Genomic DNA, 24,633 nt, shown 5'->3' with positions numbered 1-24,633 from the left:
ACACAAATGTATATTATTTCAGCATATAAATATTGATATTTCACTGATTTTCTCTCCCACCCGTTCTCTGATTCTGTAAACACAATTTGGTAAGTAAAACGTAAAGTGGTTTGATGAATGCACCTAGCACAAGCACCTAGAGACCATCCAGTGGTGCCACTCTATCTGTCAAGGTTAGCCCAAAAAAAATGAAACTGACTCAACAGATTTAGCCATTGGAGAAGTTCCACTTTTTACTGCATTCACTGCATTGGAAAATTCAAATTTTGTATAGACAGTTTGGCCAAAACTCCACTATCGGGCTCCAACCTATTCATCAGTGAACAGTTCTGCCTTGATTATGATTGTGATATCCTGGAAAACTCTATGGAGGGTGTTGTTTGGGTTAATCTGACAGCAAAGTCACAACTCCACTCCAATCAGGTTTTCGTGGTCACAGTGTGCTATCTTCCCTCTGCTAACTCCACTAGTCAAGGTGATGTTTCTGATTTTTATGCGAGCCTCCATATGTATAGAGTCCAGGGGCTCGGTCCTTTCTGTATCATGGGTGACTTTAACAGTAGATGTGGAAGCACACCAGACTGTATTGAGGGAGTGGATGCAGTAGGAGAGAGCGATGTGGTGGATTCTCTACTAATTCCTCCAATTGCCAAGAGCCAATTGTTGCATATTACATGGAAGAAGTGGAAGAGTACATATTCACAGATATCAAATAACAATAAATAAATAACTACAACTATATAGGTAGAGGTGAAGTATGTAGTTTTGGGAAAGACATTTGATTTGAAAGACATTGATATATTTTAATAACTAGTTATGAAAATGTATATCAGTGAATATTGTTATTAAATTTTCTGAATGAACAATTTCATGCCCAAAACTACATATTACACCTTTAACCTATTACTATGTCCCTCAAATTCAAGTGCATGCAGAACCAATGTGAATGGAACAGACTAAGGGTCATTTGGTGATGTAATGAACATATAATGAAGATGCAATTTCTTAACAGTATAACATGGCAGGCAGTATTTGTGATTGTAAAACATAGGAAAATCCAAATACTTGTTTAAAAGCAATGCTTAAAGCAAAGCAATGCTGATTGGGCTACATGTGCTTCTTCCTTACTTGTTTCCTACATAATGCGATCCCTGACGTGGGGAAAAGGGGTTATTATCAGCCCTATTCCTAAATCAAGGAAGGATAAAAGAGTCCCGTTATTACAGTAACATCATCTGTCTATACACTGTTTTGTTGTGTTCTGTTTATCCGTATTCCTAACTGGGCTGAAACTAACAACATAATAGCTGACAAAACAGAGTTCTCAATCATTGACTGTAGAAAGAAGAGAAGAAAAGGCACCTTTGGGTTCTTTTATCGACTTTTCCTGCTTTATGCTGATCATCTAGCTCTCATTTCAGAAACTGAAGACGAATTATGTTAGACCTTGTCTGTAAATGGTATGAGGAAGGGAGACTAAACATGAATGTTCATAAAACTAAAGTTGTCCATTTCAGGAATCCATCTGTTCTTCAAACTCTCAAAATCTGTTCTTCATATTTTTACCTTTTCAGTGTTACACAAAGTTGTTTAAATGTGGTTCTCCCTATCCCTAACATATGGGGCAGCGGTGTGGGGTTAAAAAAAAAAGACTCAATGCTGTTTTTAATCGTGCATGTCGCTACAATCTGAGAGTAGAGACATACACCCCAAATGCTGCAACTCATGGAGATATGGGCTGGAAAACTACATGACACTGCCAGAGGCTATGTATTTTCAACAACTGGCAGATGTTGTGTAAAATGTCTGATAACAGACTTTGCAAGCATGTATTTTTATGGGCCGCTGAGCTGGCAAATACAAAGAAAAATTAATAAATATGCATTCTGTAAAAGCCTTTTTTAGAACCATAATATGACTCACTGACAGGTTGTACTCCCCGAAATTTTTGAGATTTTGAATATGCCTTCGCCCAACATGAGGAGCAGAAGTGGTATGAGCAGATCAACAAGCCACAAAGTAATAAACCTACTGACAACATACTGACAACATACTGTCTTTTTAAAAGGTCTTCTGCTGGCACTGAAAATGAGGAGACAGAAGTTCCCTTCCAGATGTGGCGTTGTTCCTCTTGCAGTTGAAACCAGTATACAAATGAGCGCTGATTGTGTCAAAGCCCGCCAACACATTCTTAGCAGTAAACAGCTCTTTGTGAATGTCTGATTAATGACAAGAAATGCAAGAAATCCAGAAAGCTCTTTTATTTGCAATAAAATATAAAGTCAGATATATTTTTCTTTGTCGATATAGGCTTTGCATTCTCTGCACTCTCCATGCATTCTACCAGGGAAGCATCCTCTTCTTGCATCCATGTTCGGAGCCTGTGGAAACAGCCTTGGTGTCCAGGATCATGGTCTCGATCCACATTGCATAGACCAAGGTGTAGTCATCTACTCTCTTGACAGAGAACTGGTAGGACCTGCCCGGGATCAAGTTGGCGATCTGTGTGCTGTAGGAACTGCAGGTCACTGTCCCAAACTCGCCCTGATCAGCAGTGGTTGGGCGGAGGATCTTGAAGTGGATCTCGAACTCCGTGGCCTCGCCCTGAGGCTCCTGACTGGCGATTGCCCAGTGCAGCTCCGCGCTGCTGGATGTTGTGTACGACTTGAACCTGTCAAACATCACTGGCTTCTTGATGGCCAGTGACAGGCTGATCTCTGGCGGTGGGATGTTACCTGTGTGGGGGATGAGCTTGTGCTTCATATACAGCGGGCCGGGTTTCAGCCTGTTGTCAAACTCATTCAGGGCCTCATGAACTTGCAGGAGCTTGTCCTGCATGGCGCGCTGGGTGTTGCCATCCACCAGACCTGGGTCGCGTTGGTTGATGAAGGCCCCCAGCTCCTCACAGTCCTTGATAATCTGTATGTAGAGCTCATCCAGTAGGGTGATCCGGAGCTTCACATGGTCGCTGGCACACTTCAGCATACGGTTCAGCCTCCGGTGGTCAATGAGAGCCAACAATGTCTCGTTGGACATACACAAAGGCTGCTGGACCTGCTGTCGGTCTGCAGGTGGGGGCAAATCATGGTGCTGTATTTCCAGGTAAAAGGAGCTCTTGCGCATGAGGTCTAGTTGGTTCTGGATAACCTTGAAAATACATCAAAGCAATTTGAGAAGAATGTGTTAGATGTGAGAAGGATGTGTTAGCTATGTGTTCTGCTATACGACTAATCCTTCACAGACTATCCCTCAGACACCATACACATTTCAGAGGAGCGCTGGGTCTGCCATGCGCCTTGAAGGTTTGTGAAAGGTTTAATTGTCTTGCTTAAAGGTAGAACTGCAAACTGCAGCTCTCCCACGCTCAGTTAATTTCTCCTATGATCACAAGAGGCCCAGCTCTTATTTACAACATAATATTATACAGCATTAATACTGTAGTATATGACAGCTTTACATGGCTTGTACATGCTAGCTCTACATTTTGGTCTACCTACCTTGATGGAGTAGTTGCTAAGCCTGGTGGAGAGAAGCTGTAGCATTTGGGCTCGGAGGTTAATGTTGGCCTCCTGGCCATCGTTCCCCGTCTGGCCACTGTCACCGCTACTGCCGCTGTTCATCTTCGTGGGGTGCTGCCACCCACAGTCATCTGAGCTTGAGGACGCCAGCTTGACTCTTTTCTCTGTGACTGTATGATACATGCATAGCTGTCAATCACACGTTACATTTGACCTTAATTATGAACGGTCGGCCGAGGCGGAAGATTGTGAAGAAAGTAAGCTGAAATCGTCTGTGCTAACCTAAAAGTAGCTAGCTAGCTTACAGTCGGGAAACAGTTTACCTGTTGCTTGGCAACACTTGGTAGTGGAATCCTGAGGGAACTGTTTTTGTTGGCGGAGACAAATAACAGACACAAATTATCTGTTGTCTCAAATTACCATTACTTAATGAATAGCTTTGTTTATACAACTGTTGTATAAAAGCAATATCACACTCGAGGTCAATATCACACGGCTGATATACAGTACAACAGCACTCCCTCTCGTGTGATATTGCTTAATTACTTTCAACATTATATTATCATTTTCTGTCAGTTAGAATTACGAGCCGAAATGACACCCAGCGTTTATACAAAAAATCATTTAGCTTACCTCTTTTTCCACGTGTCCGCAGTCTTGTCTTGCAATCTTGTTTTAGTTTTGTTTATAGTTAATTTGGTTTTTCTGTTTGTCGTCATGGTTACGGGATGACAGAGCTGTCATGTTGCCTATGTTGCCTTCATGTGCAGCCTATGTTGCCTTCAAGTGCTGCGGAAATATCCGCTACTTGAGCGCACGTGAACGACCCCAAAAATGGTAAATAGGATTTTTTGCTACTTTCATGTTATTTATTTTATTCATTTAACTTTTATTTAACCAGGTAAATCTCACTGAGATTAAACATCTCTTTTGCAAGAGAGACCTGGCCAAGAGGGCAGCATGGAGGACAAAATGTACATAAAAGTTGCTTACAAGAACAACACAAAAACAAAACACTATGTGGGAAGCCATCAAGATGCCATGATTGCAGTTTTCTGTAGACTTTGTTTGCTCCTGATAATTATTTTCCCCCTGTTTCATTAAGGTTTTCTGCAATTACATTCTAAATAATAATGACTCAATTGCATTGGATTTGCATATTTATACATTCAAATTATGACCAATATTATGGTCTAGCATAGGCCTATCAGTTACAGTAAAAAAAAAAAAAAAAACATCTCAGTGTTATATTCAAAGGTCAGCTTGTTGTCTATCATGGTGCCGAGATATTTGTAATTGGCAACAGTTTTGACCTCCTGGTGCTCTGGTGGAGATGGGGTTGACGCCTGAAATCAATACACATATCTTTTGTTTTGGTCACATTAAGTTGCAGGAATGCACTGTTGCACCAATTCAGAAAAAGCTCGATAACAGGACCGTGACTTGTAAGTTACATTGCAGTTACATTGCAGCAAAGTGAAAATGCCTGTAATGCTTTAACACCCTCCAGTTTAAAACCTTATCCATGTAAACAGAGGCAATTTTATGTTCGTTTCCAAAATGCTGTTTGAGTAACTGCTTGGCTCTTTGATATCCTTGGTCATGAGAATTGAGGAAGATGTTGGCAGCTGCGCACTATGTCTCTTGGCTGCCCCCTGGTGGATTGTTCAAGAAAGTGCAATATCATCAGTGCAATATCATTTTGCCTTTGCATGCTGGTCAAGATATCGTTCTGACTGTCCCAGGTCTGATTTCATCCACATCTGCCACACTCAGGTCAAGGTTTTCATTATCATGGGGTTGTATATTCTTTTACCTTTTCAATAAAAGCACAGAACAGTGTCATTTTTGCTTGAAACCGTTGACTGCCTCACAACTTCATCTTGAGGCAAAGTTCAGCAAAGAATCATGCACTTGATTCCATGAAAACATTAAGTTTTTCCATGCACATTGCACCTTGTTTGTATTTTAACCTACTTGTTTCCTGACAGCTTTCAATATAGAATGCCAAGCCTTTGGGAGTAAGTTAGACATTTTGTGCGCTTCCCATTTGAGGCACACGCATCAGAAAACAGCATCTGAACACACAAACGGTTCCTACAAAGAACCGCCACACAATAACAAAGACAGGTGTTATAATCATATGCCCGCCCCTTCCTGGCTGCATGCCCGCCCCACACACCTGTCCTACTATAGTACCAAAAACATAGATTTAAATAAATCAAATATTCAAAATGAACAAAACACTTCAAATTAATTTTCACAGCCCTAAACTTAACTAAACATCGAATACATGCCTGACGCGCATTTTTCCATCCTCATTCCGCCGCTGCGGCAATAAAACAGCCACCAAAAAACACCTTTATTATTATATCTGAAAATCCCTCGAATGCGCGAGCTTATGAGGAGCACCTGAATGCAACAATGTGGTACAGTTCTGTTCATACATTCAGACTGTACAGTTATCTCAACGTAATGACATCATCCTGCATGACGCACTGGAGAAAAATCATACGGGAAGACACGATTGAGCACCACAGGTTGACGAAGGAAGTAATACACTCACTGTACTCACATATAGTGGGCTACAGTAACTGTTGACTATGTTATTTGTGTCCTGTTTAGTTCTCTGAAAGTTGAAACATTTGATTCTTCCTGTATTTACGGTTGGAATCCAACCTGGAGGGACAGAGAAGTAACGGGAGGAAGAAAACGGATTTAGAGACTGTCCGCTTCTGCACCGAAACAGGACAGTCATGGGAGCTGTTCTGGGGGCCTTTTCTGTCGCAAGCTGGGTACGTTCTGCTTTAGCAAATATGATGTGTGTGGCATTTAATATCAGCTAGTTTTAAACAGACCGAATATTGTTCGTTAAGATTGCAAGATAGGGTGATGTCATGAGGAGTAAGCAACAGGTTATATCCCCACAGCCTATAGCCTCGACGCGCCGTTCTCTCTTGTATGGAGAGAAAGTACTTCCATTCAAAAAATCTCGCGATTTAGTTTTTCCTTGCTTATCGGCTTATTAAATGCATTTAACATGACTTATAACGTTTTCACCAATCATTAGGGTTTACTGGAGAATTCGGCATATACCTGATCCACCAAGCAGCACTTATTTCTATTTTTTGTTTTTTACTTCTATTGAATTGATTCACGCTGCTCACTACCGCCCACCATAGAGTGTTTTAGTGGGAAAATGTTGTGGGAATAGCAGGCGAACCAATTCTAATGGTTGACATTTTATTGAAAAGGACCTGTTGGATTAATTATATTTATGCCGAATTTACTATTGGAACCTAACACTTCAGAAGAGGTCTTCAATCATGTTTTACGATGCATGCATGCGTGCCGATATGCAAGGCCACCTTAATTAGCCAGATTTTAGAATGGAGATTGGCGTGATTTTCTCGCCTTGCAAAAGTAAACGCAACGCATTGGGTCATCTTCAGTGGTTGAAGATGGATATAGGCTAATAATTATTGATGAATAAGTTTTTGATTGTTGTCCATATGCTACTTAAAGCAAACATCGTTACTCGTTAACTATCAGGCTTATTCGCGTTTCATTTTTCGAAGCCTATCCTTATAGATTTCTGTCTGTTTTGTTGTTGTTTTTTCTAGCCGATGTATGTATCTATCCAATTTACAGTGCTGGACTTTGTTACAGGAGCACCTTGATAGATTAAGTTAACTACTGAACCCTGTTAAATATGTTGGCCGTTAGAAGTGTAGAGTCCAGTATATGCCTAACATGTAGGCCTGTAGTCACACCTTGAACCCACAGCAAAGGGTTAATAACACACTTGGTCATCTGTTTACACGTGATTAATTGGATTAACTCTGCTTTGTTGCTTTGTCATAATACCAAAACAACTGCTATGTTCAGAAAAAGGTTTAGTCAACATTATGGAGACAGGTAGTAACACCAGCATACATTTATGTGGAACAATATAGAGTTTGGGAGATGATGCATTTTATGTAAGAGGTTAGGGTTTGAGTTGAAAGTGATACTGGATTACTGTGGATTACTCTATATTCTTTGATTGATTATAAGGCCACCTCTGTTACGTTTATATGAATCAAATGCGACTAGAACAACTTGCACAGTTATATGAGGATGAAAGGTCAGTTTAAGGCCCTTTGTGCCGGCAGCACACATACTTTATACTGCTTTTCCTCTCTCCTCTCTTTGTCCTTGTTGATAAAGGATTGTCAAGGCTCAACGCCCACAAGTAGAAAAATGCATGGGATGATGACTATGCTCCACTAGATTTTACACCAAGTCATTGCTGGGGGTTTAGTTTGGTTTAGTTTATTTATTTGCACGTATAAAATGATAAAACAGAAGTGACAAATGTGCAGGTTGAGTTCAAAACCATCCAAAGGGCCTATGGGAACAACACTCAGCTCCTAGCAGGGATTCAGATGCACAAACATAACAGTTTTATGGTTAATATAGTCTATATATAAACTAGCCCTGGTTCTAGCTGCTGGCCTCTTGATTCAGCTGGCCCAGGTTTTAGGTCAGGACTGATCCAAGCATGACATGTTTGGTCATGTGCTAGCTGGATGTTATGTGGCACACATTACCAAAGCCTAGTGCCTGGTTTGTACTAAGCTGACCTTGCCTGTCTGTCTGGGGTATTAACTTGTTTACAATCTTCCAGGCCGCCTTATCTCTCCACTCAAGTCACAACGCAGCGGAGGGACACATTTGGAGCTGTGTAGATAGCAGCTAATTCACAGGCCATTTGAGTCGATGGCTGTGCTGTTTCTTTTACATGAAAGTGAAACTTATCTAGGCCTTGGACTTACCTTCTGTTCTTTTCTAAAGGGGAATACCACTCAATTTAAGAATTCCTGTCGTTCCTGCAGTCTAGGACAGTCAATATTTGTGTATCCAAATGTCTCCCTCCCACATAGTGTTTCTTGTAGAACTTTTTGTAGATGTGGTGGTGGTAATTTGGTTCGCTCCTGGGCCCTTTCCAGGATCAGTTTCAGTAGGTGTTGCAGTTTGAGAATGGCTCTTTTATAGATATGTGTGTCACAATATTTGGACAAGTGTGCTGTAATTACAATGGTAAATGTTATTTCTTTTGGGTGTACAGTAATACCAGATTATGAACTTTCATTATGTTGTTGTGATATTTTTGCTGTAATTTGTTTTTTTTACCTTCAGGACTCACAATGTGTCTTATCTATATCTTATTCTCTGCTGCTGCGATGACCCAGTTTCCCCACGGCGATCATTAAAGTTTCATCTGATCTAAATTGCATCTTTCTAGCTGCAAGGGCAATTTTCCACCTGTGGGGGGGCACCACAACTAAATGAATAGGCTATAAAGAAAACACTGCTCCCACAGCCAGAAACCAAAGAACCTGTAGCTGCTCCTTTGACAATGACTGGAGAAGGATGGTAAAGGAGCCCGTGAGGGATTGGCTAACGTTATCAGGTTCATAACTGACAACACTATAGAACACTATAGAAACACTCAGTAATTTTGGCTGGTAAAACAGATTCCTTTTCACATACAAATCTTGCCATGTGCAGCTTTAAGTCGATTCAAGGTTTCTGGCTTTGTGAGAGAGCTGAACAGCAACATGAAGGCCATATTCAAAACAACATGTTTTCACATCAGAAATATCTGCAGGATTAGGTGTTTCTTCTCCTAGCCCAAGTATATGCACACCAGAAACCACAAACATCCTGGTCTCTCTATACTGGTTTCCTGTAAAGATGTGACTTGTGATTATAAAGTCCTACACTTATAAGGCATTACATGGCCTTGCACCTCATTATATCACTGATTTAAATACTCCCTGTAAGCCTACACATGCTCTCAACTGTCAGGATGCAGGAGTCCTTATCATTCCCCTCATTTGAAAGTACAGGTGTCAGGGAATCAGACGACCAGGCCTTGTGTTACCTGTCTTTGCTGGAATTTGTTTTTCAGACGGTGGATGTGTGCTTTTGTCTCTCCCCAGGTGCCGTGCCTGTGCAGCAGCGCTACGTGTCTGATGTGCAGATGCTGTCCGAACAGCAGGAACTCCACGGTGACCAGAGTCATCTACGCCTTCATCCTGCTGCTAGGGACCGTCATCGCCTGCATCATGCTGTCGCCAGGCGTGGATCAGCAGCTCAAACGGGTACATATTTGCCCGACGGCGTGGACGCGCAGTCGAGCGAGAACATTGGGGCGGCGTGACAAGAATGAGTCACTTTGTAGCTTCATATTTTAGCTTTTTTTTTTTGCTCAAAACGGTGACTCACTCGCTTATGTTTGGCCTGTTGAACGGTGAAAGTAACGAGAACGTTCTGAAATGCCTCCGCTTGATAAAACCGGATGAGAAAATAATAATGATGATATTAATATGTTTTATTTGTGTAGCACAAGCAAGTAAAAACAAAAAGGCACCGCCTGAAAAGAGACTTATAGAGTAATAGGCGGTGAAATAAAAATATAATAGTGAAGATAATAGGATAAAAGACATAAAAGCGAGACTAGAAAAATAAGATTTAAGAGGAAAGAAAATCAATCAACATATGGGTGTCGTTTCAAAGCGAAGCCTAATCCGCAAAGAGACATAGTGTATAATCTGATATGGTTAACGCAATCCAATACTGCACGCTCAAAACCCCATGAAGTGAAGATCCTCCTCAGCTGGACCATGTTGACTGATTGAATATAGATAGGCATATAGATTGAAATGTTCATTCCTGTGATTTACCGTAGATTCCGGGCTTCTGTGAAGAAGGTGCCGGCTCTTCTATCCCTGGTCTGCAAGCTGACGTCAACTGCGAAATGTTCGTGGGCTACAAGGCCGTGTACCGGGTGTGCTTTGGCATGGGCATGTGCTTCCTGGCGTTTGCCATCACTATGATTAACGTCAAGAACAGCAGAGACCCCCGCGCCGCCATCCATAATGGGTAAGCACTGATCACCAGGTCCTGTATATTTTTAACCTCTATTTATCCAGGATGGCTTTAGTTGAGCATGCGTTTTTTATCAGTATTGCCCACCTATTATTTGATTAAAAGATTTAGACCTATTCCCTCCTAAGAATGACATTGGAGACAGTTGTCTTAGATGGTAAAAAAAAAAAAAAAAGTGCTATGATCAAAGACACCTCAGCACTGGTAGGACAGTGTGTAATTCATTCACTTTACCCACATACACTTTCCCAGCATGCCCAGCAATTCAAATTGGCTTCCGGTCCAAAGCTCCTTTCTCTAAAAGTGAAATGTCGAAAGTGAAATGTCTCAACCTGGGAGTGTGGATTTGAAAGCTCGAAGGAGCAGATTTCAAAATGTGACAGATTGCAAGGGTGTATGTGGCATAGTCACATGATGAACCTTTTGAATAGATTTTGTATGACTAATAAGATCTGGGAGGGAGGTAGACTAATAACCGATTGAAATTGGTTCAGCATGCAGAACACAATCTTGCTATGGAAGATTCTCTTGTTTTTTGCCATTTGACTGTCAAATGACTTTCAGTGCTGTGCATAGAAGAAATGCTTTGGGAATTCTGTGTGTGTGTGGGTGACTGAGCAGATATGCTTTTGATACACTGACTATAGAAAAACATATATAACAAGCACCATAATATTTTAAATCACATATATTATTTATTTACTGTGGAAGAAATTAAGCTTTAATCATTTATATGCATTAAGTATATACTTCTTTCTTTAGTGTGTATTTTTTTGTAGAGTGGAAAAGTACTGAATCTTTCATGCAACTTGTCTAGCACATCTTTGTGTTTTGTTCCTGTCTTTATCAGAAAGTCAAGGACATGTGAAACTCACACACAGTACCCCAATTGGTACATTTTCAATCCTCTATCCACTCCTTGTCTTTGCACTGAAAATCACACTTATATCCTTTTTTTCTGCTTCACTATTCAAACAAAGAGCTTGTATCTTTCTTTCTCCGTGCACATATAATAAACCTTTTTGGAAAGACACAGACCTTTCCTTGAATTATTGATTACTTGCTTCAGTTTATACTAAATTCTAAATTTACATGCATATGTGTTTCACAATTTGTTCCCCCCAGATTTTGGTTCTTTAAGATTGCTGCCATGGTGGCAGTTACAGTCGGTGCCTTTTACATTCCAGAGGGGCCTTTTACTCAAAGTAAGAATTTAATATTTTTATTTTCATCAAACAAACAATTCATTTTTAAGTTTTCCTTGGTAATTCAGAACAAAACATCCAAGTTTGGATTATACATGATAAACGATGAATTCACTGTGTGAGTGTGTACTGTGTTCCTTGACCTGCCTCTGTTGTTGCAGTATGGTTTGGAGTGGGCATCGCTGGAGCTTTCTTCTTCATTCTGATCCAGCTGGTGCTGCTGGTGGACTTCGCCCACTCCTGGAACGAGTCCTGGGTGGACAAGATGGAGACGGGCAACGGCAGGGGCTGGTATGCAGGTCGGTCATTCAGACTCTGGATAAGACACTGAACCGCTTTGTTAAGGGGTGTGTGTGCGAGAGATGTGATTCAGGGTTCGGTGGTCCCAGTGGGAATCAAATAAGTTTATATGATGTTTACTTTATTCTGCTCTGTATTTTTTAGCGTTGATGGTGGTAACGATCTTCAACTACATCATGTCGTTTATTGCTGTGGTGCTGTTCTTCGTCTTCTACACTAAGCCTGAGGGTTGCCTCATCAACAAGTTCTTCATCAGCTTCAACATGTTGCTGTGCGTCGGCGCCTCTGTGATCTCTGTCCTGCCTAAAATACAGGTACAAGACAGAAACTACCTTTTCAATATGAGGGATTTCTTCATAGATTACAAGTATTCACTCCATTGAATCAACAGACTAGGGTTGTTTTGCCCTGCGCAGTAGTGGTGCATGAAATAGACAAAATGTCATATTGTGATTATCTCTATGATGGGTAAATTGTTGGAATATCTCTTGTTGGACTTCCAAATGAGGACCAATCTGTCCGTATCAATCTGTATGTGTCCCCAGGAATCTCAACCACGATCAGGTCTGCTACAGTCCTCCATCATCACCTTGTACACCATGTATCTGACCTGGTCTGCCATGACCAATGAGCCCGGTAAGAGCTTTTGCTGTTTGCTTGAAATATGTAAAGTAATGATGCATTTAAAGACTCTGAAAGAATAGAGTCTGTTAGCCTCATGCAAGAAACACGCCTAAACAAAGATGTGATGTTCATATTGTACCTACCAAACAGACACAGTTTCTGCTTTTCAAAATTCATTGGCTACTATTTGACTCCATTGAGAGCTTATGGCAGACACTTAAATCTTCAAAGGGCTACAGCTCAAAACTGTCCCACAGCACTGCAACAAGCTCTAGTTAATTCATTCCCCCATAGACTGTGAAAAAAATACAAAAAGCATCACTGTTGATATGGAACGGTTTAAATATGATTTTCAAGCCAGTTTCACGAATGTCACGTCTCGTTCTTGCATGCATTTTTCTCAAGCGGGAGTATTAAAGGCATGTAAAAGAAAGTTAAGAATGCATCCGCATGAGGCCCACGTTTCATATATTTTCTAATAGAATCAATACTCTACCACCAGTCCAGCTTAAACACTGAGCTGTAAATTCAAACATTTAGCATTTTTTCCCCCCACTCTCTCCCATGGGGGCGTCTACCCCTCCACCCCATCAGACCGGACATGTAACCCCAGCCTGCTGAGCATCTTCCAGCAGATCGCTGCCCCCACACTGGCCCCTCTGGAGATGGAGAACCAGACGGCCGTGGTGATCATCGGCACCGAGGAACCCGTCCTGACGGCCCCTTACCTGCAGTGGTGGGATGCCCAGAACATCGTAGGACTTGCTATATTTGTCCTGTGCATCCTCTACTCCAGGTAGGGTTCGTCCCTTTGGATGGGATGGACTGGGAGCAATCATTGGAGAATTTATGTTATGTTATGTCCACTGTTTCTTGTTCTATTGGTTGATTTTAGTGTGCTTATTTATATATATATATATATACACTCACCGGCCACTTCATTAGATACATCTGTTCAACTGCTTGTTAACACAAATATCTAATCAGCCAATCACGTGGCAGCAACTCAATGCATTTAGGCATGTAGACATGGTCAAGACGATCTGCTGAAGTTCAAACCAAGCATCAGAATGGGGAAGAAAGGTGATTTAAGTGACTTTGAACGTGGCATGGTTGTTGGTACCAGACGGGCTGGTTTGAGTAATTCAGAAACTGCTGATCTCCTAGGATTTTCACGCACAGCCATCTCTAGGGTTTACAGAGAAATGTCCGAAAAAGAGAAAATATCCAGTGAGCGGCAGTTCTCTGGGCGAAAATGCCTTGTTGATGGCAGAGGTCAGAGGAGAATGGCCAGACTGGTTCGAGCTGATAGAAAGGCAACAGTAACTCAGATAACCTCTTTACAACTTTGGTGAGCAGAAAAGCATCTCAGAATGCAACACATCGAACCTTGAGGCAGATGTCACTGCCTCAAGGTAGTGACATCTATGTCTATGCTTTTAGACATATTGTGTCATAAACCCCGATGAAGGCCATGAACTGAAACGCGTTGGTTTTGCTAATAAACGTTTGTTTCCAGTACTGCAAGTGTTGCTGGAATCTACTCTTTTCCAGTGTTACCTGCTCATTCCATGCACCTTGTCAGTAGGTGAAGTCGTGCCAGAATCCATTTTCATCAGAATTGGCTATGTGCAAATAATGTCCAAATATATAACAACAAGCCTCGAAAAAGAGGGATATCTGAAAAAAGATTGAAGCCATGGGTCTGGATCCATACAGGAACGTTCTCCTTAAAAATTAAATAGTCTGATAAGGTTTCCAAATGTAGGTTACTGTGACACAGTAAACTGTCTTGTCTTTAGCTCTAGTCTCTACTCCGAAACACTCTGAGTTGTAGCTTGAGAAGAGTCAGCTCTGTTAACCTGAACAAACTGTTAGCTAGCTAGCCAGCAGGCTCATATAGTTAATGCTAACATGCAACTACTAGCCACTACTAGCTACTAGCCACATAACATTAGCTACTGTATAAATCAGATGCGTTTACAGCAAAACAGTGATAGTAACCTGACCAGATACAATGGTTAACTAGTTAACAAGCTGACATTATCCAAACACAAAATGTATCCGATGTATCAGTGAAGAGATGGTCTGTTTCTAATCGGACATATCTATTTTGTTCCTGTTTTTGTCACAGCATTCGTTCGTCCAACACCAGCCAGGTGAACAAGCTGACCATGGCCTCCAAAGATTCGGCCATTCTGGCTGAGAGCAGCTGCAGCAGCTCAGACTTATCAGAGGAGGCGAGCGGACCCAGGCGGGTGGAGGACAATGAGAGGGACATGGTCCAGTACAGCTACTCCTTCTTCCACTTCATGCTGTTCCTGGCCTCGCTCTACATCATGATGACTCTCACCAACTGGTACAGGTCAGTACTCGCCCCTTCCAACACACTGTTTCTATCCAAATTTCAAGCAAAATTAAAAAAAAAAAAAAAAACATATCCACCAGAAAACATGGAAAGACTTTCAAGAACTGGAGTGGCTTTCCCAAAAGCATATACAGTAGTAGCGCTAAGTATGAAGTTATTCTTCAAGATATTTGTTCATTTCACAAGGCGTTTCCCAAAGTCACGCAACTGAGATTTCAAGTATGTCTTTGCATTTCCTTTTTGCCTCAACCCTTATTGTGAAAATAAATTAATTCATTAAATAAATAAATAATGCTACCCCTTTTTCACCTACACCTTATGCAGTGTGAGAGAGAAATTTTCACTTCTATTGTAAGCATATTATGTGTGTATGTGCAGCTAATTAAAGTCCTGTGTGTGTGTGATGAACATACCAGTCTGAAACCACCAAGAGATAAGATAGAAGGTCATCTGTAGGAGTAGACCAGCTGAAACTCTCAGATGTGTCCTGTTATTCAGGCAACGAGGCATCAAAATGCTCCAGCACTACTTAATGTTGTTATGCTTAACTGACCAATAGTGAGAGACAACTCCCATAAGGAGGAATTTCATTTTCACAGTATAAGAGTAAGACTAGGAGAAAGCACCCAAATTCAGTAAGTATTTTCCCTTACACAAGTTCAAACTAGCTCAGCTGGGTCTATATTACTCACCAGCCTGCATCCACAAGGCAGTCACAGCTCTACTGACATGGCAGCATGACAAGCAATATATAGAAGTATTTACATTCAAAATCTAGGCTATATTCAAAATTTAGGCTATAGCCGATTCAGAATTGATAATTCTTCAATCAACTTTTTATGCTTTCAGTTCATGAAACTGATGATGCCTTTAATCAACCTGTGACATGATGAAAAAAAACATTCATAAATACTGACCCCTAATTGTTTTTATTTGTTTTTTGTGGTCCCGGCAGCCCTGAGGCGGATTACAGTACCATGACCAGTAAGTGGCCAGCGGTGTGGGTGAAGATCACCTCCAGCTGGGTGTGTTTGGCCCTGTACGTCTGGACCCTGGCGGCCCCCATGATCCTCACCAACCGAGACTTCAGCTGAACGCCGACCAGCTGACTTCACTGTATCCTCCACAAACCTGTTCTTTTCTTACTTTTTACATAAACCTTGACCATATTGCCTAAATTCTACTGTCAAGACGGACTGAAGTTTTATACATGTAGGTGGAGTTTCATTACGTTGTTTATGGTTTTAATTAGCTCACAACTTGGGTCTGCGTCGGAGGTGCCATGTAGGCTGCTGTAAGCGTTAATTGTAGTAATTGCATAATAGTAGCAACTGCCCAGTAATTTGACAATCATAAGGACAATCACTTATTTGCTATGGAAGCACAAAAGACATTCCACGAGGAAAAACATTCCTTTTATAACGTTTGTGTACATTTTTATTTGTGTGAACACTGAGTTCATCACAAGGTCCAAAGTCAAACCTAACAACTGTATCGCATTTTGAAATTCCATGCTCTCAGCAAGCTAAAGCAATTAATTTTTCCTTACTCCATCAATAGAGCTGAAATTAAAGTAAAAAACCCTTGTTTCAGTTCGTGAATTACTGTCATAAATACAGCTTTATTTTTGAGTGTGAATGCATTACAGATATTTCCTGCTTTATAGTTTACGTTGCAAAAAAAAACTTGTACACAAGCCATTGATGTTCTGTGAATTGAGGCTGCGCACATTTCTTTAGAAATTCCAGTATTACAAATAATTATCAATAATAATTATCAATACAGCATTTATAATGAGAGCGTCAGTTTGTGAAGTTACTCTATTACTTGTACGGTAGTAAACTGATATATTTTGCTGCTATGCCTTTCAATGCCTTATATGTCTGTATATTTTTGGGATATTTTAACATATTGAATTGAGACCAATTGTAAGTACATGATTGTAGTAAATCAGTGCTGTTAGAAATGACATTTCTGAAGTATGATTCACAGTCAACTTAAGTTTCTGCCAAATATTTGTACACCCAGGATATTCAATATATTTGTGTCTTTGAGATGTGATAGTTATTTTCAGGTTCTAGAATAAATCCATACATAGTGACAGAACTGAAGAACAGTCACAAAAAATGTACCAAAAAAGTAAAATGTTTGGTTAAATCTGATATGGGTAAAGATTATTTAGACATTCTCTGCGTTCTACAAATCAAATGTATTTATATATAAACTTAAAAGTCATACCCTAAATGAAAATCTAAAATACACTCAGAACTTGTAATAACTGCCAATGTTATTTGAATGTTGAAATATATTAAAGTATATGCATCTAATTGTAATTCTGTGAGATACCAGTATTGACCAAATGCCTTGTAAGCCATATAGATATACGGTAGTTACTATGTGATTAGCTGTGAGTTGTGATGCTGCACTTTCTATTTAGCTGTAACTGTTCAGAAAGACTGATTTGGAAGAATAAAGACATACTGATTTTCAACTGACTTTTGTCATGATTTCATCATGATTTGGCCTACTGTGCATGTATCCAATACCTGTATATTACACCTAGACTGGCAAGACATACAGTTCATGCACTAAGTTACTGGCTGTCATTATCTGTCAACACAGATACTGTCCATTAAAATAGATATTCTCTAGGGTTCCACAGATGTGGGGTTTTAAGGTCAATACCAATGTTCTTGTATTGAGGCTGCCGATTATAGCTTATATTTGTAACAATAATCATTATCTTAAAATTTGAACAATTTAATGCCAGAAAATCTAATGATGTTTCCAACAAAACTTTTATTGTTTATAGTTGGATGCATTAGCCTCTGAAACAACATTTAGTCTATGGGACACTAAAACGTTCCATTGAAACCCAGGATAATAATCATAATAATAATAGAAACAAATTGATAAAGCATTTTCATACATAGGTTTGTGTAATCAAAATGTGTATTACAATCAATTCAGGTTAAGGTCTTCCCATAGACAACCAGTGTAGTATTGATTCATTTTACAATAAATATGTAATCAAACAAACTGCCTTATATCTGAGGTGGACGACAGTGCTGGGCCAATATCCGATCTCCCTAACCGTTAAAATAAAAGGCCAATATCGGCCCCCATATCTCAGTCTAACCCTACTCTTCTCATCTCAACTGAAACTAAACCAGTATCGATGAATGTGCCACACTTTATACAAACACATCAGTCAGTAACTGTCTGTCGGGTTTAGATGCGGCAGTGTGAAGACCCTCTCCTCAGGTTCCCTCTGAGCGCTGTGGACCACCTGGCACCTGAACTGGGAGCCTCGGTCGTCCTTGTTGGGTGTCAGTTTCAGAAAACTAAACATGGAGTAGAGGCCGTTGATGTTTAGGCTGGGGGGAGTGTTGAAGACGCCTGAGAGAACCTTCTCTCCATCCTTAGACCAAGAGACTGAAACATCCTCAGGACAGAAGTCTTTGATGCAGAGGTTAAGCGTACACTCTTCATTCAATAGAGGGCATAATGGTTCACAGTTGATGAACATCACGTTAGGGGGGGTTCCTGTTGAAAAGAGACATGTGGTGCATATCACAAAAAGATATTTAAAGGTGCTATGTGCAGCATTTTAATAAATCATGACCACGCTCATTTTGACATATAAGTATAATTACCGTAAAAAAAAAAAAATGAGACCATCAGCGAGAAGATTGTCATCTTCTACCGGCCGCTACACTGCATTTTACATTGTGAGTCACCAGGTCAGATTTGGAGGGAAATCTGCTGGATTGCTTTACGGCACAAAACAGGAATTGGGTGCTGTTCTTCCAGAGCAAACGGAGCTAAAGCTTTCAGAGTTTCTGGCAACAGATGGTGGAAGGAGTGAAAGGCCGGGGTTTATGGGAAATGTGGTCTTAATTTGGAGAAACACTAGCACTAACAATACCACTGGTGTGAGATAGAGGCTACCAATTGGCTCCACTATGGTCTGATTTGTTTACGGTCATTAGGTATCACAAGATGTATTTGCACTAGAGGTATTTGCACAAGACATCTGGGACCTTTCTCTAGAGTGGTACTAATACCTTGAGTGTTGATATGGTACAGGACGTCTTTGTACCCCGGTGCAGGGAAACTGGAGTGGTACGCACGGCAGGTGTAGACTGCGCTCTCGTCCTCTCTGGCCATGACCAGCTGGATCTTACTCCAGACGCTGTAGAGGCGATTGTGGTCGGAGAAGGGTCCGAAGTGTGTGACGGTGCGGACCTGCTCCCCGTCGTTCCTCGACCACTCCAGGTGGACGTCCTCGGGGTAGAAGTTCTCCACCCGACAGCAGAGAACCAGCAGCCTCTCCACCTTGGGGATCTGAGGGATGCTAGAGATCTGGAGGAAAGACGGCTCCACTGGAGGTGTGTGTGTGTGTGTGTGTGTGTGTGTGTGTGTGTGTGTGTGTGTGGTGAGGGGAGTGGGGGGGGTGGTGTTACTTGATTTGTTAAGAGTCATCAACAGATAATACCGATGTACCAATTAAGGTTAGACTGAGATTGGATTTTGAAGGCTGATAGCCATTTTTGGACTGAGGCTGCCAATAGCCTTTATTTTGTGCCGATACTCAGTATATCCAAATTTGACAAAAAAAATGCCAAAATTTACAAGGATTCAGTGTTTTCCCCCAGAATTTCATTAATTTAGACCATGGGACACCAAAACTCTCCACTGAAACCCAGAATGGTATTAATAGCAAAACATATTGCTGCCTACAGTCCTTGTGTGGAATCCGATCAACCGAATCCGATTAACAGCGTCTTGACCAAGTCTACTACTCTACCACTCTACTAATAAACTGCAGTTGGCAAATGGATAACACTAGTGCCAATGCTCCACATCGTTATTTTAAGCAATTGTAGTTTTAGTTCTACAAACATTTCTCTGAGGCAGAGCTGCTCTGGAGGCAGATTGGTTGACTTAAACGTTAATGGGCGGAGCCAAAGAACAGTTTTTCTGGATAATTAGCGTTATACTCAAGCGCAGTGAAAAAGGGTAAGAGGAGGAAGCTAACATTATGAAACCTATTGCTTTTATTAACTGAAATCTAGCCATGCAAGTTATATCTAGTTAGCCTAGCTGACCTTCCAAGTTCAAACTAGCCTTACAAGCCTGTAGCTATCTAGGTAAGCTAGTTAGCTAACCTGCTGACCCTCCAATATCATGAATGCCATGGTCATGAATGAATGTAAAAAAAAAAGAAGTCATTGCCATTTATATTTTTTATGTATATTTTAACCAGCGTTCCTCCTTTGCCATACAAGTTTGCCAATTGGCTAACTTGCACTGAAAGTCTGTGGTTCTTTAGGTTCTTTGGCTCCGCCCACTGAGGTTCAACTCAACCAATGAGATCATTTCTCTGAATATTTATGAGCAGCTCTGCCTCTGAGAAATGTTTGTAGAACTAAAACCTCAATCTGCTCATTTTTTGCTCAGTTATACCACTGTTAAAACACTGCATGGAATAAAGTTTTTTGAGAATACTGTACGACCTGACATGGATATGATATGACAGAATTACTCACCCTTCACATTGACAGTGGTCTCTTTAATGATCCTCTTGCCCCTGTACAGCACCACACACTGGTACGTAGTCAGGTCTTCAGTGACAGTCAGACAGACAGTCAGGACGGAGTCTATATGGTGTCTGCTGTCTGACTGGAGGGAAGCCTGGTCGCTCAGATCCTCAGCGACCAACGCTAGATCTGATTCTGACTGGGTGAGCGAGACCGGGACAAAGTCTGCACTGGTTGCTAGCTTGTACCACTTCACTTTCAGCTCTCTCTGTCCAACACTTCTGATGCTGCATTTTAGTTCTGTTGGCACCTCTGCGTATATGATGCTGGGGTGGATGATATCAGAGACACTTGGTGGAACTGTGGAGAGAAGTATGAACATCATTACACATTATGATAGTGGTCTCTCCATCTTGATTCTTGAGACTTAGTCTTTCCACTACTACAGGTACTACTACTGCTAATACTACTACCGCTACTACTAATATTACTACTATTGCTACTGCTGCTACTACTAAACATAATAATAATAATTAGGATTCCACTGATATTGGGTTTTGCTGACATTCAGTGTTTTTAGAATTGACCATTTTCATGCCAAACAATTCCAAAAAATGTAAAGTATTTCCCCCAGTAGTAATATGATGATTACTACTTCTACTAATAACAGTAAAACATCTTCATACTTGTGTAGAATCTGATCAAATTGTTGCATTAAAATCAATTCAGGTTGAGAGCTTTCCATAGACAACCAGTATAATATTGAGCACAACAAAAACCAGTGTAGTATCTATTCCACTGTAAATATGTAATCAATCAAACTGCATCATATCCATCATATCAGAGGTGGACTGCCTGGCTGATATCTAATTGTTAATTAAAGGCCAATGTCAAAATGATACAGTGGCAAACTGCTATATTGGTCTAACTCTAATAATAGTAGCCTAATACTTGTTCTAGTTTTTGAAAACTACATGTAAACTCTATGTAAACAGAATTGCATGTTTTTGCATGAAGTGGAGACCTACCTCTGTTGAAATACCAACAGAGAAGCACTGTGCCTCCAATAACAGAGATGACCACCAGCAAACTGATGACACTGGTAACAGCTATCAGTGTGACAGCGTTATAGAGAGGCTGCACTGGAGCTACCAGGAGGAGGGAATTGAGAGACGTATTAATAGAACATAATGATGGTACTAGGGCATAATGACTTGAACTCTGTGGCTGGAGAACAGAGCAATGAAGCCCCACCTTGAACTGTGAGTGTGACTGTTTTGCTGTAAACGCCGCTGTAGGTTTGGTGTTTGATCTGGCAGACCATGTGGATTTCTCTACCCTTCACTGCTGAAGAATGCACTGTGATGCCACTGCGAATGCTGTAGGTACCGTCTGCGTTGAGGACGGCCATTTCGGTGCAGACGCGGGAGAGGTGTTTTGCACCGGCGGGGACCGTGTGGGAGCCATTTCGGATTTGCCACGTCACGTCCAGTTTCTCTGGGTAGAAACCTGTAATGTCACACTGTAGAGTCTTCTCCTCCCCTTCTGCCACTGTCGCTTTTTCCGGGAGCGACACTGAAGGTCGAGCTGGGAGGAGAGTTCAAACAGAGTGCGTTTACATCTTGTTCCGTGTTCAGTTTGACGTGCTAACTAGCCCAGAAATACTGGCTTTTTAGATGTTTGCTTGAAGAAAGAGTGCTTTGGAACTCCTTCTCCTTCTCATTTTTCATTTCATTCTTTTTCAAAACACCATGCACAATCCAAAGAGCACCCTCAACAAATGCCTCCACACACCAAACCCCAATATCAGCACTCTCTAGCCTCTCAATTAGCGCAGATGTAGAATAAGCTTCAATTCCCAGATCACCGAAATTACAAGCAACTAAAAATAACAAGGGGTGCAAAGGTCAGAGCTCTTCAAATATTCCTGTGACCATTGAAAGATCATGGAAAAGTGAAGTGCTAGGAAAAGAAATAGAATAAGAGCTAGGGAGAGAGAAAGAAGGGACGTTTTTGAGAAAGCCCAGCTGAGAGGGGAAATGGGAATATTCAGTGTGCTGCAAAAGAAAAAGATACGATTCTTCTTAGCTGGTCAGGGCTGATACTCATCAAACCTCTGAGAGTATCAGCGCTGATTTCGGATCACAGATCAAGTCTCCTTAATATGTGATTCCTCAAGACTTTAGAAAGGCAAAAGCGGTTCTAGATCAGCTCGTCAGGTTGTGGATACTGATCACAATGAAAGTGATCTGAGTAAAAGATTTTATATCACGATAGTGTCCTGCCAAAATATCGCAATATACGATATTATCGTATATTAACACGATACCCAGGTTTTTTTGGGGGGGGGTATGTTATGTTATTTCTTTGAAAATAACATCAAATTTCTAGGCTATAATATTAATAATTATTACTATTAACAGCCTAGAAATTTGATGTTACCATTCAATGTTCGATATCGCGGGAAATATCGCGATATTCGATAAGATTGAATATCGGCCCAAGCCTAGAAACAGACAGACGTATACCCAGCACTTCCAGTGGAGTGGCCTCTGTGTAGACTACAGGTGTGATGATTCTGCAGGTGTAAAGCCCCTCGTCTCCCACGGTCACGTTGCGTAGCTGCAGAGACGCGTTGCTCCGCAGCAGGCCCATTTTGTCCACCAGAGACCCGCCTCGGCTCACGTGCGCGCTCCCGTCCTCGAAAGTGTACACGACGCGCTTGTCCGAGCGCTTGTCCACCACGTTCCACTCGATGGTGAGAGTGCTCCACTGCACGAACTTGGACAGTTTCTCGAACCAGCAGCTGAGAGTCACGTCTGTGCCAGCCAAGACGCTGAGCTTCCTTGTGGTTTGGGCCGAGGAACCTGAAAGCACAGAGGGGTTGGTCTGCAGTTCAGTGCAAAGCAGCATGTGATGTGAGTGAATAGGAAAGAAGTTTGCTAAAAACAGGCTTTCATGGACAGAGGGACCATCTGTATACTGTCAATACAGATGCAAACTAACCTGACTTTGTTTTCTCCACACACACTATCCTAGTGAAACTGTCCCAACCAAACATCTACACCAGTGGTTCTCAATGTGGGGTCTGGGGACCACCAGGGGTCCTTGAGGGGGTTCCAGTGGGTCCCCAGCAAATTGATGAATTGTTAAACTTCACTATTATTTCATTTAGAAGAAGTTAACACAATTAAAGAATGTAGAAGAATGACTGTTTTGATCATAGTTTCACTGTTATCTCTCTACCTACAATACAGATAGTCACGGAATTCTGGACAAAATCGTATCTGACCATAAAAATATTCTCAGATTTGGGTCCGAGAGACTAAATCTCATTAAATGAGGGTCTGTGGCCCTAATGTGGACTACATTAGGGGTCCTTGATATGAGAAAGGTTGAGAGTCACTGATCTAACACAGGAAACTGTGCGAAAGACAAACACAAAGCTTTGACCTTTGCTCTACACTGTGAACCTGACCATTCTGCAACACATGAATAACGCGTTTCACTCTTACCTCTACAGTGCAAAACAATGACTATGACTTTGATCATAATTTCCATGTTTCTTCGGTGCTCCATTGGAATTCGAGTATCAGTTAGTCATGGGTACGCATGGTGAGAGCGATTATGTAATCTTTGACTCACCCGTTTCCGCCAAAGTGCATTCACAGTTCTAACCGCGTCCCTGCACAGATCATAAAATGTCACGTCTGTGCCATTAAACACCCTGTGTGGTTTGCAAGCATGCAATGACTTATGAATATATGTAATTCATAAAGATAATTCAGTCAATTCTCATTTCTCAATGGCATTCCCTTTTTTCATTTCAGCATAAGGATTCGTTATCATGGGTGTATGGAATTTCTCAGAAGTCTGCCTTACCCACTGCAGCTCAACTACAACCTTAAAGTTGGGGCTGAGCATTAATTCAATATTATCATTTATCATCTTTCAGTTCAATTATCATGTGATGAAATAATATTATTGTGATACACAATTTTGTTGTCTAACTTAATGACAAATACGAATTAGTCTTCCACGAAATGAGGTCTGAAACAAATTAAGGAGTATTATTTGAAAATTAGTTTTGTCATACTTTATACCATGCAGTTCAATGCAATGAACATCAATTTGACAAC

The 24,633-nt window shown here is 41.1% G+C and overlaps 2 protein-coding genes across 2 annotated transcripts; one reads left to right on the top strand and one right to left on the bottom strand.

Moving 5' to 3' along the window:
- Positions 1–2,340: 2,340 nt before the first annotated feature.
- LOC139914471 (fibronectin type III domain-containing protein 11-like) lies at positions 2,341–3,620 on the bottom strand. The gene is made up of 2 exons (XM_071902797.2): positions 3,498–3,620; positions 2,341–3,147 (listed from the first exon to the last, which is right to left on the bottom strand). The coding sequence occupies exons 1-2, from the start codon at positions 3,618–3,620 to the stop codon at positions 2,341–2,343; spliced, it is 930 nt and encodes a 309-aa protein (XP_071758898.1).
- A 2,415-nt stretch (positions 3,621–6,035) lies between these two features.
- On the top strand, positions 6,036–17,442 carry serinc3 (serine incorporator 3). The gene is made up of 10 exons (XM_071902800.2): positions 6,036–6,313; positions 9,506–9,667; positions 10,255–10,448; positions 11,580–11,659; positions 11,821–11,958; positions 12,104–12,273; positions 12,505–12,595; positions 13,178–13,379; positions 14,718–14,948; positions 15,907–17,442. The coding sequence occupies exons 1-10, from the start codon at positions 6,275–6,277 to the stop codon at positions 16,043–16,045; spliced, it is 1,446 nt and encodes a 481-aa protein (XP_071758901.1). The 5' UTR covers positions 6,036–6,274; the 3' UTR covers positions 16,046–17,442.
- The last annotated feature ends 7,191 nt before the right edge of the window (positions 17,443–24,633 follow it).

Source organism: Centroberyx gerrardi, chromosome 5, assembly GCF_048128805.1.
Source record: "Centroberyx gerrardi isolate f3 chromosome 5, fCenGer3.hap1.cur.20231027, whole genome shotgun sequence".
Taxonomy (NCBI): domain Eukaryota; kingdom Metazoa; phylum Chordata; class Actinopteri; order Beryciformes; family Berycidae; genus Centroberyx; species Centroberyx gerrardi.
The sequence above is the reverse complement of the archived record's forward strand: the minus strand, read 5'-3'. Positions and strand labels throughout refer to the sequence as shown.